This window comes from Nilaparvata lugens, chromosome 2 (genome assembly GCF_014356525.2).
Source record: "Nilaparvata lugens isolate BPH chromosome 2, ASM1435652v1, whole genome shotgun sequence".
In the NCBI taxonomy this organism is placed as follows: domain Eukaryota; kingdom Metazoa; phylum Arthropoda; class Insecta; order Hemiptera; family Delphacidae; genus Nilaparvata; species Nilaparvata lugens.
In genome coordinates this window covers 50,532,357-50,552,202 of record NC_052505.1, presented here as the reverse complement: position 1 = coordinate 50,552,202, position 19,846 = coordinate 50,532,357, and the positions used below count along the sequence as shown (strand labels likewise).

General features: G+C 35.3%; 1 protein-coding gene across 1 annotated transcript; it reads right to left on the bottom strand.

The window, feature by feature from the left end:
• Positions 1–430: 430 nt before the first annotated feature.
• Positions 431–1,297, bottom strand: LOC111048540. The gene has a single exon (XM_022334452.2). It carries the CDS (start codon positions 1,295–1,297, stop codon positions 431–433), a length of 867 nt encoding a protein of 288 aa, XP_022190144.1.
• Positions 1,298–19,846: the final 18,549 nt, after the last annotated feature.

The following is a 19,846-nucleotide window of genomic DNA, read 5'->3' as shown; positions in this document are numbered from 1 at the left end:
CTTTTTCATTCTTGACTTCACTGAGAGCGAGAGAAAGAGATAACAATAAACGATAGTGAACGCAAAAGAGAATTCATTGATAAGCTGTATTGTATTTGCAGGGTATAGGGTATCTCTGAACTGTACTGTGAATCGTTTGTTTCAACTAAAAGCCATTTGATATTGCAGCAGTCACAATAGACAACAGGCCGCTCATCGGAGTGATTCATTCCAACACCTGCCCGATAATATTGTTAGATTCCCCGATTCTCAATTTTAATATCAATATGTTTCTTCATAAAAGAGTTTCATGCATAAGTATATGAATATGATGTATATAATATAATATTATTGATCTGTTGGGTCCATTTTATACTATTTTATATGGGGAGAATTTATTTCTTTCTACAAAGGATAATGCCACTTTGAAACCGGTTTAACTATTATTAATTTAAACCATAGCAGTAATAAAAGCTTCCAGATCCTTATCACTGTTAATCATTGACACCTTCCCCTTATCCACTGGTCTTACTTTGATGTTGCCTGCTCTATCCACCCACACATATTTGAATCCCTTCTCCTTTTGAAGTTTCTTTAGTTGTGACAGAATCCTTCTACGTACCACAGTCAGTGACAAGTTGATGAACACTGGGCGCTCCTCCGTTTGAAATCCGACGTCGCGAGTGGAAAGTCTCCTCACCTGTTTCTTCTTATCAAGCACCTTGTGCGCGTCATCGCGTCGTACGAATTTCACGATGATCCCGGGAGAGTGTTGGTTTGCCCCCTTGGGCAGGCGGTGGCAGCTGTCTATCGCCTCCGGACCCAGGTCAACACCGACTGCTTTACACGTAGCCAGCACAACGTCATTGGTTTTTTCCCCCTGCACAACAGGAATCCCGTGTATTTCGATCATATTTCTACGGCCGTACTGTTCGAGCGAATCAACCCTGTCGTTTAGCACCTCTACACAACCTTTTAGTTTTGTGTTTTCAGTTCGTAAATTTAATATAATGTCCTGCTGGGTCTTTATTATGCCTTCCAGCCTAATCAAGGTGTCAGAATTAGCGTTGAGTTTATTCAAACAAGCCTCAAGCGAATGTTCCAATCTTACCTGACCTTCACTAAATTTGTTTTCAAGGTCAGACATAGTTGACTTGAAACAATCCGCTGATACGTCGGACAGCACACTAACGTTAGCTAACGACGATTTCACCGGCGTTGCAACTGTATTATCATTTCGTTGACTTCGTAGCTTAGCCTCACATTTTTTGCACGACCAGGAATTCGATACTAGGAGTTCCAATTCCGCATCAGTCATTTTTTTCCCAACAATACACTGTCCATGGAACATGGACTTACAAATAGAACAAACCAACTTGTCCTTCGCCTGTCGATTAACTGAAAGACTGCAAGTTTCACAGACACTCATTTTTGACTTTAATAAGAACTCGAAAGTAAAGGGAAAATGAAATAAATCCTCAATTGAACAGTTTAGAAAAACGGAAAACAGTTAATATTAAACAAGAGGCACGGCGCAAGAACGAACAAACTATTTCATTCAGAGATAAGAGAGCACCTGAACTTGCGTCTGCTCACGGCAAAATCTAATCGACAACTGAAAACAATAATTTTATATATACTCTTGAAATTTCTTATTCCTCTCTCCCACAGACCACCATGATGAGGAGCTCTTGGGGGAATGAAATTCCATTGAATGTGCAAAGATGCACCTGAATTTTGAAGTATTTGTTGATTGCTAGGCAAGTTGAGGAAGTCACCTAACTCTTTGAGATCATTATTTGCACCCACAAAAGTGGTGGCATTGTCTGAATATATATTCCTTGGAATACCTCGTCTTGAGATGAAACGGGTGAGAGCAGCCAGAAAGACTGAAGTGGACAGCTCTGATACTACTTCTATATGTACAGCACGAGTTATCATGCAAATGAAAAATGCAAAATAGGCTTTACCAAATGTCCGTGACTTTGGACCACCAATACGGAGACTAAAAGGTCCAGCATAGTCTAGACCAACATTCATGAATGGAAAATCAATATTTACACGCACAGAGGGCAATTGACCCATCAATTGTGCAGCTTGAGTATGAGTGAAACGAAAACACTTGATACACTTTCGCAGAACATTCTTAACAGTACGCCTTGTTGATGGTATCCAGAACCGTTGTCTGATTGCAGCCATGGTTGCTTGCACACCAGCATGACACAATTTGTTATGATGATAAAAAATCAGTGCCTTGGTGAATTTGTGATTGGCAGGAAGCAATATCTGATGCTTGAAATCAAAATCAATATTAGCATTAGCTAAACGTCCTCCTACTCTTATGAGGCCATCAGAGTGAATGAACAAAGACAAAGAATGAAACTTACTGGAGGCATTCAACTCATCATTTGCACGTAAAATTTCCAACTACTTGTGGAATGCTTCAGCTTGAATGGCCTTCAATAGATGAATTTCAGCATCTTCAATTTCATCAACTGAAAGGGCGTCAGTACGGCGATCAGCAACTTTCTGACGAATGTTATGTAAAAAACGCAGAACATAAGCAGTGACACGAATAATTTTAAAACTATTGGAAACACGTTCAGAAATAATGGATAAAGGTGAAACAACTGCAGTATTTACAAGAACTGTATTGGGAGCTAGAATAGCTACATGAGAAACATCATTGAGAGAAATTCCGGTTGATGTTTTGGCGCTAGCATCAAACACAACTCTTGTTTTGGTTGTAGTGGAGTCGGGCTTGAAGACAGCGTGATGTGGAATATAATAGACTTGTTCCTCAGGGGCTGGTGGCGGTACAGGGTGCATGTGACCTAAATCTTCATATTCCTGCATAAATTCAACATATTGAGGTTTGAGCTCAGGTTCTTTAAGAAATCTTTTTTTCAATGAATGGAAACGTTTCATAGCTTGAGTCCTTGAATGACCAAGGGTGGCAAATGAATCCTTGCGAGGTAAGGACACTTGGAAACGACCATCTTCATGCCTGATGGTATTTTCTTTGTAGTGTGCTTCAACCCTAGCACACTCAGGAGAGACAGGAATAACTGAAGAGACTTCTTCCAGCTTCCAGAAGGTTTCCAACTGATTGGAGACTTCAGCTGTGGAGACAAAATTGGTAACAAATTGATTAGATGATTTTTTGAGTGACACTGATTTAGGTAATTGACAAGAGCCAAAAACAATCAAGCCAAGTTTTGTATTTTGTAGGATTGGAACATCAGGTGACACAATAATTTGATTGCCAGTCATGATTGCGGCATAAACGTCAATACCCAATAGGATATCAATTTTCTTAGATTTATGAAAATTTGGATCTGCAAGTCGAATATTGCTTGGAATCTTGTAATAGTTAAGATCAATTGTGACACGAGGAATACATGGGGCAAATTTCTCAACAACAATACATTCTTGTTGCGTTGACCAAGTATGATCAGATGATTTTATTAATACTGAGTGAACAACTGTAGATTTGGCTTGCATACTGGACACTCCATTAATCAGATTAGTTACATGACGAGAAGGAAGAGCTAATCTATCAGCCAACTCTTGAGTGATGAGTGAACAATCACTTCCTGTGTCCATTAAAGCATTACATGCATTTAATTCACCATTTGAACTAACAACCAGAACCTCTGCGGTAGGTAATACTTGAACTGATGACTTATTATTAGAAATGATGGATGAAGCAGCATGTGAAACAACTGTTGTTTCTGAATTATCAGATTGTGAACTAACTGAATTTGATGCTGAAGATGAATGGGCACTAGAAACGGTGCACTCATTCTGAGACTGAATCACATTAGAAACAACATTCTTACCTCCTGAATTGCTAGTAAAGGAATCATGTAGAACAGTGTGATGTCGCTTATCACATTTTTGGCATCTCTTTGAAGAGCAGTTGTGATTGTCAGTGTAAGGATTAAGGCAATTGAAACACAACCCTTTCCTTTTGATTGCATCATAACGTTGATTGATGGGAATCTTTGAAAAATTGACACATTTGAAAATCCCATGAGATCGATCATTGCAAAATTGACAGGATACTGATGGCTGAAAATTATTCAGAGTATTATTTTGAGCAAAAGGACGAGTATTTTGCCTAACATTGGGTGCATTTGAAGTAGCTTGAGTAAAAACCTTTTGATTAGTTGGTGGATTTGAGGGGCTATGAGATGAAATAGCATCCATTACCTTACATTGATTTTCAAGAAATTCCCACAGTTTATCCATAGTAGGGATTTCATTTATTTCAATGCGTTTTTCCCATTCGCGCAAGATATTAGAGTCAAGTTGAGAAGTGATTTTTTGCATGTAAAGTAAATCTTTAATTTGAACATCCAATTTGAGCGCTTCTAAAGCATTAATGTGACATTTACAGTGATCAATGAAAGCTCTAAGAGATTTGGAACAATTTTTCTTGAGTGCTGGGGGTGATTCAATACCTTGAATGTGGGTACTTGCAATTAATCTGGGGTTATTGTACCTCTGTGTAAGCAGATTCCATGCAAGCTCAAAGTTTCCATTCCCTGGAGGAATATTCTGAATGCGTGCAAGGGCTTCACCACTGAGAGCTTTGCGCAAATAATACAGCTTTGTAGCTGGAGCCAAAGTTTGGTTTTCAATAACCATATTGGAAAAGGTATCACGGAATTCAAGCCATGAATCAAAGGAACCTGAAAATTCTGGTAACGGTACCATTGGTAATTGTAGACCTTGATAAATAGGCATAGTGGGTTGCAAAGGCAGAGAATTGACATTATTAGCAGTCACTGAAGCAGATGGCGATTGATTTGTGTTGATTACACTATTATGATCTACAGACCCCGGTGATTTGGGAACTGGAGAGGAGTTTGGTGACTGATGTTCCATTGCCGGTGCTTGAAATGTAGCAACTTGCTGCTGTGAATCATAATTTTTCAAAATTGTATTTACATTAGCAATTAACATTAAAAAATTTTCTGTGACAATTTGATGTTCATTGTCATCAATGTCATCTGAATCAAATTCCAGGCTTATCTCTTCATAACGCTGCTCAAAGTTGAGCAATTTACTTTTGACTGCTAGTAGTTTTTGAAAATCATTTTCATCATTGATTTTAAAATTGAAATATTCAGTATAAAGCCAAGATAGATTTTTAATGATGCCACTTCTCACAGTGAGAAGGCTGTTTCGTTTGCCTTTAGGAGGCATATTGAAAATTGGAACGATACCTCAATTGAAAATGTTCGACCTCCTCTTACACTGGATGGCTACTGGTGTTGTATCCAATTGTTGGGAACAATGACATAAGTGCTTGGTTGAATGTATCAGTATGAGCAACTCCATACAAATATTACCCTTGAACATACAGAAATAAACACTATGAATAAAAGTTTAAGACAATAATCATTACACAATTGATGTAAAATAATGAATAAGAATAAATGTATTTTCTAAGCATATGTCAATATGAAGTATCCGGACCGGAGACGGCCAAACTTATAATGATAAATATGCGCCTGATATCTATCAAAATAACTTTTCTGGTAGCAAAATTAATAGAGGACCAGGTAGGCTGAGTCCTGAATACAACTCGTCCTACCAAAACAATAGGTAATGCGAATAATTGCAAAATCAAGTAGTGAATAATTGTTATTTTTATTGTTGATTAATTGTGATGTAAGTTTCAAAATACATAAGTTGAATGTGATGCCAATTGTAAAGACTTTCAAATTGTGAAGAAACAAATTCAAAAAATAAAATGATTTTGTATTCAAAATTTTGAATATTATTCAATGTCCTGAAATGACAAACTCTTTGATTGCCTTTGTAGCTCATAAGTAAGATAAATCTATATAAGTAAATGAACAATAGCAGTATGAATGATAATGAATGAATGAAAATAGACAGATGAATGAATAAGAATGGATGATATTACAAATTTATGATGAATATACAATTACTCAACCTGAGTATCTTGAGGATGTCGAAAGCTGTCGAAGATTGTAGGCATTTGTAAGAAATGCTCCGGCAATGGAAATCATCATCACCATACCGGCCAGAGAGTGGGAGGGTATATGTAACCCCAAAGTGGAATGCTAAATTGCACAGTCGACCAAGTGAGTGGGAGGGTATATGGAACCCCAAAGTGGATGCAATTTCGACTGTCAATAGAGACTGCAGACCTTTATCGGTAGATTCGATCGTAGGTAGAATTGTAGAACAGATTCGGTAGCAGATTGATTCGAGAGATGTAGAGAGAGATTGATTGAGTTTCCCAAAATCCAAACTGTGGACAGAGGAAAAGGAAATACCCTACGGTAAGAAATATGTTGACTGTAGCAACAGCGCTCTGAACTACACAGAGTTCAGAGTACAAAGAGTTTGAAAACAAGAATATGAAATAAAGATTTGTAGAAACATCAAGCAATCTTGATGATCTTGGAATTTTGCAGAAATGCAATGGAATCATAATGCTAAATTGACATTTTTTAAAAAGGATTGAAATAGATGAACAATGTAAAATTGGAAAGAGCTTTAAACTAAATTCTAAAAATTGAGTTCAGAAAAGCGTGTTCAAATGGAAAGTGAGGTTACACCTACCAGAAGTTTGAGATTCAAACACAATCCGTGAAGACATACAAGTTGTTTGATTGAATTAGGCCAATATTTATCGCAAATATGCCAATGAAACATGAAAGTACTGAATATTCAGCTGGAATAAATTCAAATTCGAAAATTGAAAACAAGAGCTGGCCAATTCCCACATTCTGGAATCGAGTTGAAACAAAGAAGCAGCACACCAGCGCCACACAAGCCGAGTGGAGCAAAACCTACCTACAACGATTTCCGCAAGTGAGAAATGCAAGAATAAAGATACAAAACACAAATATTATTTAAAAGCAAGTGAAAAAGGACAAATTTGAAATTAATCAAATAATACTAGACAACAAATTGAAATTATTACAAAGATACAAATATTGAAAACAATGCAGACTAAATCTGCCAAACGTTGGCTATACTGGCAACGCGCTAAGTTCAAAGATCAAGGATGATGCAAATTGAGTTTTAACAATATATTTGGGATTACTAGTTTGTCAATTTGTCATGCTGATATAAGAATTCAGTTTAAATAGAATTGTCCAAGTCGACAAGTATTAGCAAGCTGATATCGCAGCTACATGCAAATAAATGCATATGATCATAAAAATGGAAGCACATGGTAACGTTTCGTGCTATAAAATTTAAAGAATAGTATTCAGCCTGTGATATTTTATTGATTTCGATTATTGTTTTATCTTATATATTTTTGTCGCTCTATATATTTTTGCTCTGATTTATTTTTTTGAAATATTTTTTAATATATGTATCAAATTGTTTATGGTGTACGATTTATTTTTATTCCTCAATACTATAGGATTATTATTATACATATATTTTTTAATGAATTATCAGAACTATTGTGGAAGCTCATATCCGGGCCCATCAAGATTTTTATGAGACTGTATCCTATAAAAAACCTCGACCTGATTTTTATAATTATTAAAATATTTCATGCTCTACCGATTGATGCCAAGCAGGAGGCTAATCGTTATTTAACTATGAAAAATAACGTGACACAAGATTGATAGTTAGATAGATAGATAGATAGTAATACTTCCTAGTAGATAGCATTTGTAGTAGATGGCAAAGGATTCTCATTACCACATTGCAAAGGATGTTCAGTGAGGTCTACTGTTATCTGGACTACTATAGTATTGTAACTCCTAATGTCAGATTGAGTAAGAGCTTGAAATTTATCCCTATTTAGTGTACTCCATGTTCAATAATCTGCCCCTATCTTATATTAGAAGAAACTGGCCTCTGAATAAATAAAAAAACGCACTAAATCTAATTCTGAATGAAAATGCTTATTATTCCGTAAATTAATTCTCAAATTGTTGAAAATGTGATATTCAGTGCTGTGAGTTTATAAATAGTTTTCTTTTTCAATGTATGACTTAATTTATTCAATTGTAATGAGTGATGATAATTATGATTTGATGAATGACTACACTATTCATAAGATGACTACTAAGATGTTATGAATATTGAATTGCTCATTTATTGTATAACAGACTATAAGCTGAATTCTTTAGACAAGGCCTAATCGCCTAATCTACATCCAAATTGTTTGTATTTATCGGTCAATATATTTCTTATTCCTAGACGCCAGCTATGGAAGGGGTTTCAATTTTCGTAGAATAAGCACGTTTTTCAAAAAATGTTGTGATTTCAAATTCAAATTTCGTTTATCACACACATATACGAGAATTTAGAATTAATGAGAAAGTGGCCCGGAATAAGGTTTATGATTTTTGTTCTTCTGTATTTATACTAAGTGAAGTATCAGTGATGGCTCTTAAACTGTGGGCTTATTATTAAATAACGAGTTTAGAGCACCGGGAAAATGAGATTTATATTTTATTATAATAAATATTCAAAATTACGTTTCCAACCCACAATTACTGTCTTTTTGTCATGTCCTTAAAGTTACTGAAAACCATATCGGTTGGGACTAATCAAGCTTCATTAAGGGTGGTTTTAATTATTAGTTTTTGTGTTACAAATAGTTCACCTAGATCTATTCGCAGATCTAGATGGCTATTGAAACATTATTGATCTAATTAAAGCATGATATTAGTGTCAAAGACAGAAATCTGCGTTTCAATTCATTATCATGTGTGTGATAAGAGAGAGAGATTGATTGATTGATTGAGTACTTTATTTATGTAGATTACAATATATACTGTCTTATACACTTATATACAATAGCTTACAATACAGCAAAATTATAGATGAATTTACATAATATAGACTAAGAAAATAATTATTGAACTGTATATGATATGAAAAAGCAATTTGTAATATAATAGCTATAGATAATAATATATTGTTATGCATCTACATAAATTGGCGGAGCTTTGGACATATCAATGTCCATTCTTCGGAAAGAATATTAAAATATCCTCCCCACTAACTCTCTACCAAAACGTTAATTTCATTATTTAAACTAAGGATTTATTTATTAATGGAAATATTGTAAAAGTTTTAATCAATATGAATATTTAAGAGAAAAAAAACAGAAAATTGATAAAGTAAAATTATTATATAGGTAGATAAGATCAAATAATTGATTAATAAAATGAAGTAGGCTGAAAGTAGATCAGGGTAATCAACTTTCAGTAATATACAGCAGTATGCAGTGGATAATTGAAATAACATGAGTTTATATAATATATGTATATATACAATTCGTTCTATAACAGGTTTAAAGGTTTGTATTTGTGGGATGGGTGGGGGATGGTTGTCATGTGATCGTTCTAGGGCCGGACAGTTTCAGTCATTTGTTCCAAAAGATGTTTTTTTAAAGTCAGGATGAAGCTCGCTCGGCTCTTGATGGACCTGATAGTAACAGGAAGTGCATTCCATGCACGACAGGCACTGACTAAGAAGGATTTTGTGAAAATAGTAGTTCGATGATTGGGTATCCTTAAAGTACTTTCTCCGGTTCTAGTATGTGAAGCATCTATCCTCCTACCTTCAGAGACAAATTTGAAATCATCTTTAAAATAGTTCGGATTACCGTATTTCAAGATATCTCTAACAAGCTTGACTATTCGAAAAAGCCTTTGATTGGGAAGCTTCAATGTTGAACTAGCAATGTGGGCTGGGGTGATATGATCATGGCGTTGGAGAGAGTAGACGAAACGTAGACAATAATTTTGGCAATGCTGTAGTTTATCATTCAGAGTGACTTGCATATCGTTAAGAACAGAATTACAATACATTAAATGTGGGAAGATGAGAGATTGAACCAATAATAATTTAATGTTTCTAGGGAGATTATCGTGCATTTTCTTCAATGCATGCATGGCTGAGAATGCCTTTTTACAAGTTTTGTTCACTTGTTCTGACCAGTCAAGAGTATTATTCATAATAATGCCTAAATTTTTAACTGAGCTACAGTAAGGAATGTCATTACCATCTACACTAATTTTGTGAATCGATTCAAGGTCAATATTGTTTATAAGACGAGAATATCCAATTATAATGGGTTGTGTTTTGATGGGATTAAGCTAAGGCCATTTTTCTTTGTCCATTCCACTATCGAATTGATATCCTGATTCATTATTCCAACTGTTTCATTAATTTTTGTTATGGGACAGCTTAAATAGATTTGAAGGTCGTCTGCATAAGTATGGAAACTGGAGAATTTGATAATGGAAGAAAGGTCATTAGCATACAAAGTGAAGAGGAGAGGGCCTAAAATTGAACCTTGTGGTACTCCATGCATAACGTTTTTCCAAGTAGACTTTTTGTCACCGACAGATACACATTGTTTCCTACCTAATAGATAGGATTTAAACCAAACTAACGAGTTGTGACTGAAACCAAGAATAGCCAACTTATTCAGAAGGACTGTATGATCAACAGTATCGAATGCTTTAGAAAAATCAAATAGGGTGAGGATGGTGCATTTTCTTTGGTCCATAGCTAACCTTATATCATCAGTGACACGGAGCAGAGCTGTTTCAGTTGAATGGAATTTTCTAAAGCCTGATTGAAAGTTATGAAGCTTACTATTGTTGTCTAGAAATTTTACAACTTGAGCATGAATGAGTCTTTCTAGCACTTTGGACAATGCAGGTAAAATACTGATTGGTCTAAAATCCTCAACTTTATTGGGTGATGGAACTTTATTTAGAGGGCGAACCAGAGCAAACTTCCAGTTTTCAGGGAAAATGCCTTCTTCAAGTGACTTGTTGAAAGTGTATGTAATGGTTGGTAAAATAGCAAATAACATCTTCTTGATAAATTTAATAGGAATTTTGTCTACACCCGTAGCATTACTATGAATACGTTGAATTGCTCTGAAAGTGTCTTCTTCTGAGATTGGATGGAAATGAAATTGATCAGTAATTGGTAAATCTAAGTTTGTAACCTGCTCTTCAAGATCATCGATATGATTAGCAATGACAACTTTGTCGCGTTGGTTAGAGTGTGAAACGAAATGGTCATTAATATTGTTCAATGGTAAGTCTATTTGTGGATTCGGTTTCTGTTTGCCAAGCCCGAATTCTTTTATTCCCTGCCAAAGTGATTTAGAGTCTTGTCTATTGTTTGTCATAAACGAATTCAAGTACCTAATCTTTGAGTTCCGTAATTCCTGTTTAACTCTATTTCTAAGGCTCCTATACTCTATCAAACTGTCCAAGTCAAATGTCTTTTCAAATTTTCTATGTGCTTTGTCTCTACGTCCCATCATCTTAAGTATGTCTTCAGTCATCCACGGTACTCGTCGTTTTCTATTAATCCTCCTTGTCACATAAGGTGCATGTTTGTCATACAAAGTCAAAGTCCAATTCTCGAAAGTCTTGACCATGTCATCAACTGAGGGTAATGCTTCAATTTGATGCCATGGAGTCTGAGCCACATCAGTCAGGAAGGCGGCTTCATCAAAGTTTTTGAAGTCTCTATAAGTGATAATTTTCTGTTCTGGCTTAGGTATCTTATGGGAAAGTACACAGTAGATCAAATCATGTCCAGAAATAGCTGGGACTGGGATTTGGCCTGCTTGAACAACCTCGTTAGGATCACTAACAATGAGAAGGTCAATGAGTGTGTCAGATACATTAGTATGATGAGTTGGATCGAGAGGTAAAATAGTCATGTTTAGGCATTGGAAAATAGTAGTCAGTTGAAAGTAGTCAAAGTTACGATTTGTCATGTTCAAGTCGGTGTTCATATCCCCCATAACTAGTATACGGCTATAACAAGGCATAAGAGAAAGCAAGGCACTTTCGAAATCTGTAAAATGACCTATTTTTGGTGGGCGATAACAGATACCAACGAGTAATTTATCAGTACTAGATAAGGATAATTCAAGTAGCATAAACTCTGGTCTGGAACAATACTCTTGTTTAGATGTGATTAAAACTTTTGTTTTGATACCATCTTTCACATAAATTGCTACACCCCCACAAGCTTTATTTAATCTATCATTCCGGAAAAGATTATATCCAGGTAATGCAACAAAATTTGATGAAATACTAGGCTTCAAAAATGATTCGGAAATTCCAATTATATTGAAGTCCTGAAAACGGAAGATTGCTCTGAGTTCATCAATGTGGCAGCTGAGGGATTGGACGTTAAGGTGAGCAGCCTTGAAAAGTTTTTTGGAAGAGTGGAGCTTATTTGCTAGAAACATACCTGCGTCATTATTACTATTATTGAAATAATCATACCTACTTGAGGGCGAGCAAGCTGACGTGTCAGTGAGAGGCATCATGGAAGCAGCAGACCAATCGTGAACCGACCTCAGAACGACACATGACGGGGAAAATGGGGATGAAACTGATAAAACTTAACCTAAATGAAAAAGTCTCTTGATTCGAGTGCATCCTGTATGCCTTGACAGTTCGGCTCCCTTCACTATTTAAAAACACTAGTTCAAAAAATTCACTGAACACATCAATAAGATGTAGATGTTGTGATCTGTGGAGTTACGGTGATGAATAATTCACCTAATGGTGAATAAGATGAAGATTGAGGAAGAGCTGGTAGTGGGAGATCTAGTCCAAGTTGAGATAGAGCGAGTAGGTATCCAGTAGTGGAAGAATCGAGTCCGAGTGGAGGTAGAGCGAGAAGGTATCCAGTAGTGGAAGATCGAGTCGAAGTGAAGATTGTGCGAGTAGGAATCCAGTAGTGGAAAGATCGAGTCCAAGTGGTGACAGAGAGAGATGAAATCCAGTGGTGGAAAATCGAGTCCAATTTGAGATAGAGAGAGATGGAATCCAGTAGTGGAAGATCGTGTTCAAGGTGGAGATAGAGTGAAAAGGGATCCATTAAAAGCTGCAAAAGAGAAGAAAAAGCCAGCAGAAAAATGAAAGATCGAAAGATCTTTGAAGAAAGTTATCAATTGAGAAAAGATACATAATACAACTGATAATGAATAATATTTGCATAAAATGGAAGAGGAATAGTATGATTTAATGTGAGAAAGAACCGAATATCAAATATGGATATTAGTGGAAAGTAATCAGATAGAAAGAGAAAAGGTAGAAAGAGAAATAATAGAGATAGAAAGAGAAATAAACATTTGAACATGCTGGATAGCTAGTGGAAAAATCACAGGGAAAATAATGATAATAATGGGGAAGAAGAGAAGAGAAAGAAGGAATGTGCACAATTGAGAAGAAACTATGAAACTGAACTATAGAATAAGAAATAGAACATCGTATTGTGATCTTGAATTGATCAAGGAAAGAAGAAGAAGAAAAGAAAAAGAAAGAGAAGGAGAAGAAGAAGACGAAGAAGAATAGAAAAGAATAATAATCATCATTGCAAAAATCAAGAAATGAGAAAGAAAAATAAGAAGTAGAGGAGACGCTTGAGAAAGAGCTAGATTATTTTAGATGAGTTTTAAATAGGATTGATCGGTGAAGTTTAAAAAATATTATATAGTATTAGAAGTATAATTAACTATTGGGAGTTGCAATAACGATAAAAGTAGTAAATTGAGTACTGTAATATTTTAGTGATAAATGTCTAAGATAACGTTAAATGAAACACAGCCCCTTTATAAGCATATGAACAGACTACCCACCTCTCTGTTCCATCAATAACTCCTCACACATTAGCTTTTATTGTTCGAGCTATGGCAATAGTAGAAGATATCATTATGTACACCTAATATAGAAGAGATTACTATCTATACCTATAGATTACATCTATATCTATAACGTATGTTAATCATCCATTTTATTTGTAATTCAGCATTTCGAAAATAATTATCAACTATGGAAATACTTTTGGTAAGAGATGTAATTATTAGTAAGAATAGAGATAATGATTTTCTTAGTACCCTCTGGAGTAAAGTAGTTGATGCATTGAACGTAGTTTTGGGAATTAATATCAAGATAAATTATTAATCAGTATTAACAAATGTGGATCTCTTCAGTTTGAAATAATTGCCTTATATATAATCATAAATAGCAGTGGAAGGATTCATTTATAGAACAGAAAGCCAGCTCATGAAAAATGCCAAGGTATATCTACTGTGAAATCTATTAATACGAATTTCCTATTATTGTAGTGAAGGGCACCTTAGTCATTGAATCCTGGAATGATTTAATTTACCTTTATTTTTTGAAGGTCGGTCATCCTCTCGACTGTGTGGACCCTCTTGGATCCTCCCTCGCCGAAAGAGATCTTAATCCTCCCGTCAGATGACCATACATTCCTGTGCCCATGACGGTCAGCCGCAGCATTGAGGATCTTGAGACGCTCCGCAGTCAGATCCTCGCGAATGGTGACGCCGGAACCCTTCAGCTTCCTCTTAGTGTCGAAGATCATCTTCCTGGTCCGGTAGCTGCAGAGTCGAACTATGATGGGTCGGTCCTTGGGTTTAGCTTGCCCTTGTTGAGGTGGTTGACGCCTTCCAACGCGATGCGAGCGGTTTACATCCGCCAGAGTCACGGGCACATTCAGCTTCTTGTTGAAGACATCGAGCGCCAGCAGGTCCGTGTCTTCTTTGTCGCTCTCCGGGATCCCAAAAATACGTATGGAATGTCGGTGCCCATATTGCTCGAGGTCGTCGACCTTCAGGTGACAAGACACCTCCAGCTCACGAATTCTATCGTGCAGCTGTTTGTTTTCCTCCTTCAATGCCTGAAGTTCCTCGAAAATAGACTTCACAGCCATTGATACAGCACAATGGACAGACTCTTCGATTTGCTGTCGAATAATTCGGAGGGTCTCTTCGGACAATGCTCCAGAAATAGCTGGCTTCGGAGCATTGACCTCATTCTTCGGCGTGCCTCTGTTCGGTCGAACCATCGTGTACCGTTAGGTGGATTTACACTTTTATAGGCTAGGCGAGAAGGTGAACTGAAGAATTAGGAATGTTTTTTCAAGATAAATAAAAAGAGTGTGAGTTAATCAAAAATATAATTACACTATTGAATTTAGCTCGAGAAACTGAATAACTTGATGTATAATATCTAGTGAATTGAACTGTATAACCCTACGAAATATCTGTTAGAAGACGGAGCCTAGCTGACACACGTTTACTCACTCGACATAGCCAAGAGAGGAAGCGAGAGAGAGAGAGAGAGGAGTGAGAGTGAGAGAGAGAGAGAGCCCGAAGGAAAGGGTATGTGTGAGAGAGTGATGTGGTTGAGTGGGAGTGAGAAAGTTCGATATATTATATATGCTATATGGTGGGTGAGGAATAATAGTGTGTCCCTTATGCGACACTCAGATATATATATATATATATATATATTATATATATATATATATATATATATTATATATATATATATAGTACTGAAACCATATCCATAGATTTTGGAAGCGGCATGTCTTTCAATCTTTTGTAACAGCATTTATTGTCTAAGGGTGGTGAAAGAAGTTTTCTGCATTCCATAACAACAATCTGCAGACTGACGTCTTGGGTATTAGAACCAAAAGGCCTTGCTTTATAGAACTATGAATACTCATTCAGTATTACAATGCCTTGCTTCCATGAAACAAGTCGAATGTTTCCCGTTAGGTACTTCTAGAAAGCCCGGTCAATTAGTCATCGATGGTGTCCTCAGGTAGAACTACCCTGCTAATAGACTATGTTCACTGAAGCGTAAAACCAAAGTTAACCAAATGCTTCTATTTCTAAAAATTCTAGTGCCAGGTATAAAGTTCTGCACTTTGGCGGCAGGAAATATTTAACATGTGTTTACAATATTATACCCTTCCTGGAAAAAATAGATTTTCAGTTAGTATTGTTTGCCTCCCCTCTACGAGGATGCTACCTGTGCCTTTGCGTTGCGAGTTCAATAGTTGACAAAACACATTCAGTCGACATGGAATTGGTCAAGGAAATCGTAACGCTCCGCAATACTACATTATACCATATTGACGATGAATTTTTCTATCGGGTGACCTCCAGCGGCCAATCCTTGGGTCTACTCGCCCTTCAAAGCCATATAAGCTAATAAGGATAATAATGAAATTGAAATTTGTACTTATATTTTTTGTGTAATCAATTCCCATGATAATTTATTGATCTTTATTATTCATCATCTCACTAATAATTAATCTTTCTTTTAATATTTTACTAGGATTATTAGGCCAGTAGGCCTACACACATGATTTTTCTTTGAGTACTAATTGATTCTTGACAACAAAATATCTTTATAATAGATGACTGTATGTTTCCTACTTAGTTAAGAAGAATCATTTATCAAAGAAATATGAAATTTAAGAAGCAATTAAGTAGATTACTACTGCTTTTCAATACTACATAATTTGCAAATGATATTTAATTTTGTCAATTAATATAATTATTTTACCGTTGATACGATAATGATGTAACATGGTATCTTTTATATATGTATATATAGCCTACTTTGTTTAAAAGTGATAGATTATTTCGATAATTTTTGTTTTCAGGCAAATTTTCAATACAGAACAATTTTTATAAAACGTGTATTTATTATATCTCAGTTTATCCCTCTATGAAAAACAATCTATATAGTCAATTTGAACACTTGACAAGTAAATCACTGATCGAAACTTTGAAACCTATATTCTGTTTTTTGAAAAGCTTTTTATTCAATTCAAATTTGGAAAATCAGTAAATACTATAGAGTGAATAGTAAATATTATAATAAGTAAGTAGAATTGATCCCGTCAACCATATCCTATCGTAGCCTATTTACAACTAATTTTCTTTGCAGATGTGGTTCTGGTTTAAGATAGTATTTCTGTAGAAGTACACTATTAAAGTGTTGGTATATAAATATAGTATAAACGATTTCTTTTTGTATTCAAGTTCATACATCGTTTTGTTCCACTTTTTTCTTGTATTTGCATCTGTGGAGAGAAAAATTATTTTATTTTGTTTAATTACTGAGAGAAAAACAATATTGAACAACAAGGTACAATGGATTAATGTTATAAGCCTCCATAAGTGTAGGGGAGTGTCTTCAACTAGCTTCAAGCTTGCTTAACCCAACTGTCCAGTTGGGAGTGCATTTGGTAGTGCTTATTTTGGGACTGCATTTGGTAAGTGCATTACATAATGGTGTTTCATGTTTCATATTTATGAACCAGTTACATGCATAGATAGATAGATTAAATAGCATTGACTGCCCACCTAAATCAGGGGGATTTGGAACTTGTCAAAAAATCTAAATGGTCGAACAAAAAAGACACAGCCCACAGTAACAAATACACAAGACACAGGGAAAGAAAGCATAATACCATTCATATGGAGTAATGTTGAATGTACTCTTCCTTTGAGTAAAGAGCACTCTTAGAGAAATCTTCTTTAATTGAGATCTAAAGAAAGCATAATACCATTCATATGGAGTAATGTTGAATGTACTCTTCCTTTGAGTAAAGAGCACTCTTAGAGAAATCTTCTTTAATTGAGATCTAAAGTTGCGTTCAATCATACTCTTCATGAAATCAGGTAAAATATTAAATAATTGGATGCCAGAGCTTCTGATACATCTTTTTCTATTTTCATCGAAAAAACATACTGGCGTCTGCCGAACGTGACTTTATCACAATGCAGCACCTTGCATTTTCCTTTGATGTCTCAAAGTATATAGTATATAGTACCTTTAAACCACCCCCACCCGCTTAGAACAGGGGGTAGGGGTGGGGACTTTTGATATGTATACCTCCTTACTACCCTTAACAGAACTGCGGGATCAAAAATTGTCTTCCAAACATTTCCCTCTATACCCTTTTTTGAGCATTCATTGCCTGGACTATTATTATAGTATAGATTAATATGTTAAATCCCATTACCATCTGAATCGTGAGTTCAATATGTGGGTATAAAAATTTATTATACAGGCAAAGAAACAAGTTCGACCGCATCAAAGTGAGTTTTGTCAACAATAAAAGAAAGGTTGATGCTGCTAGTATATAAATAGGTGGAATAAAAGCTTATTTTAAATTGGGTTTATTGCTGATTTATCTTGTTCTCAGTGGTTGAAGAGTCAACTTTAGAATCTCTAATTGAAGTAAACATATCTCAATAAGAATCTTTATAACTGCAATTTCAAGTTATTCAATCTATTTGACAATAATATTGGATTCCATAATAATTATATCGATCTAAATTCACATTATTCGCATAATATGACAGCTGAGATTAGAGAGTCGAAATATCATGAATAATAGAAATTCCAATCTTCTTCTCTATACTTATAAAATTCTTATCTCACTGACTCACTGATCACGATTTCTAGAAAACTACTGGATGGATTGCAACAAAACTTGGAATATAGCTTCCTTAAACGTCCTAGGTGCTCTCACTAAGAAATCTTTTGGCGATATTTCAACTCCAAGGGTGGTTTTTAAGGGTTTAAAGTTCGTCTTTTAGTATGTACAGTATATTCTTCTTCTCCCAATCTCTTAATTATAATAGAAATGTCCATATCATATGTTATTATAGATCTATAATTTAGAGAGAGTACCTCCTCTTCGAAACAGTTGTTAACTGGCAACTAAATTAATAATTTTGACAGGTGAAGGCATTAAGTTGAGATGACTTCATTAGGTTGGCACCAAGTTGAAGAACTAATCAAAATGCATTTATCGGGAACAAATTGATCGGGCACTGCTGCTTCAATCGGAGCTATTCCTGGGAGTATAGATAGTTTTTATTTTTCATAAAATATAAAAACTTTTATGACGGGAGTTGCTTCTATCGATCGATCCTATTCTATCAAGACTAATTCAATTTTGTTTGTATATCCGATCGCGATAACTGCTTGAACAATTTCGATGAAATTTTAATGATTCAGTATGATATATGAAGGGTATTTTTAAAACTTCAGAAGTGTCCGTTGTGGAATCTGTTTGCAAAGAATGAGGAAATTCGGCCAAAATTTAACTTGGGCGAAAGAAAGGGGTTATTTATTAAAACGGCCAAATTGCTGTTGTTCATTTTCCTAATGTAGAAATTAATATCTTCCATAGAAGTAAGGCGCTTTTCCCATGCATCAATATTATTCTCAAACATTGATTGTTTTACCAAAGAAAATAGAAGGTAGCTTTCGTTATAAATATTGGAGAATATGCATAACAGTTCGTTGACTGTCAGTATTTCTCATTAATAGCATCAATGCTCCCCATTCAAACAATGCTGACACATTGATGTGAATCTCACTATAATTTGGTTACTTCAGATCAGATGAAGATAATAATGTTGATGATTGCTACTGTTTCAATTTCAAACTTGTTAGACATTTTTCTTCTGATGCCAGCTGTTATTATTATGTGAAATAAGCTCTCATTGAATGAAATCATAATCATTGAAGTCAATTGAACTTAGTAAGCACTCTCTGTTTGAATATGTGTATTTGTGGATATGTATGTATGTCAGACGGATCTCGAAAACGGCTCTAACGATTTTGATTTAATCAGGAATATAGTGGGTTTGCGAAAAAAAACATTATTTTGGAACAGGTCTCGACTCTGGGAGAACTCGCTGAAGTTCCTTGAGAAAGGATTATTGGTCCCTCAAGTAGCAGCTGATCAGAAAAAAGTTTTACATAGTCTGTTGAAAGCGTAAGAGAGTGTGAGCAAATGAAAAATATTACAATAGCTGTCGTTGAGACAACAAATTTGGCGACCTAATTGATTTAAAACATTACGGTGTTCATGAAACATCTGGAAAAATGGATTCAGAAAGTGACCGGATTATAGCAAAAGGAATTAAAAATCGATCTCTCCAAACATATGGTAGTTGAATGTAATGTTTATTGTGAGGTGATAGAAATGCGACTAATTTCTTCAGCTT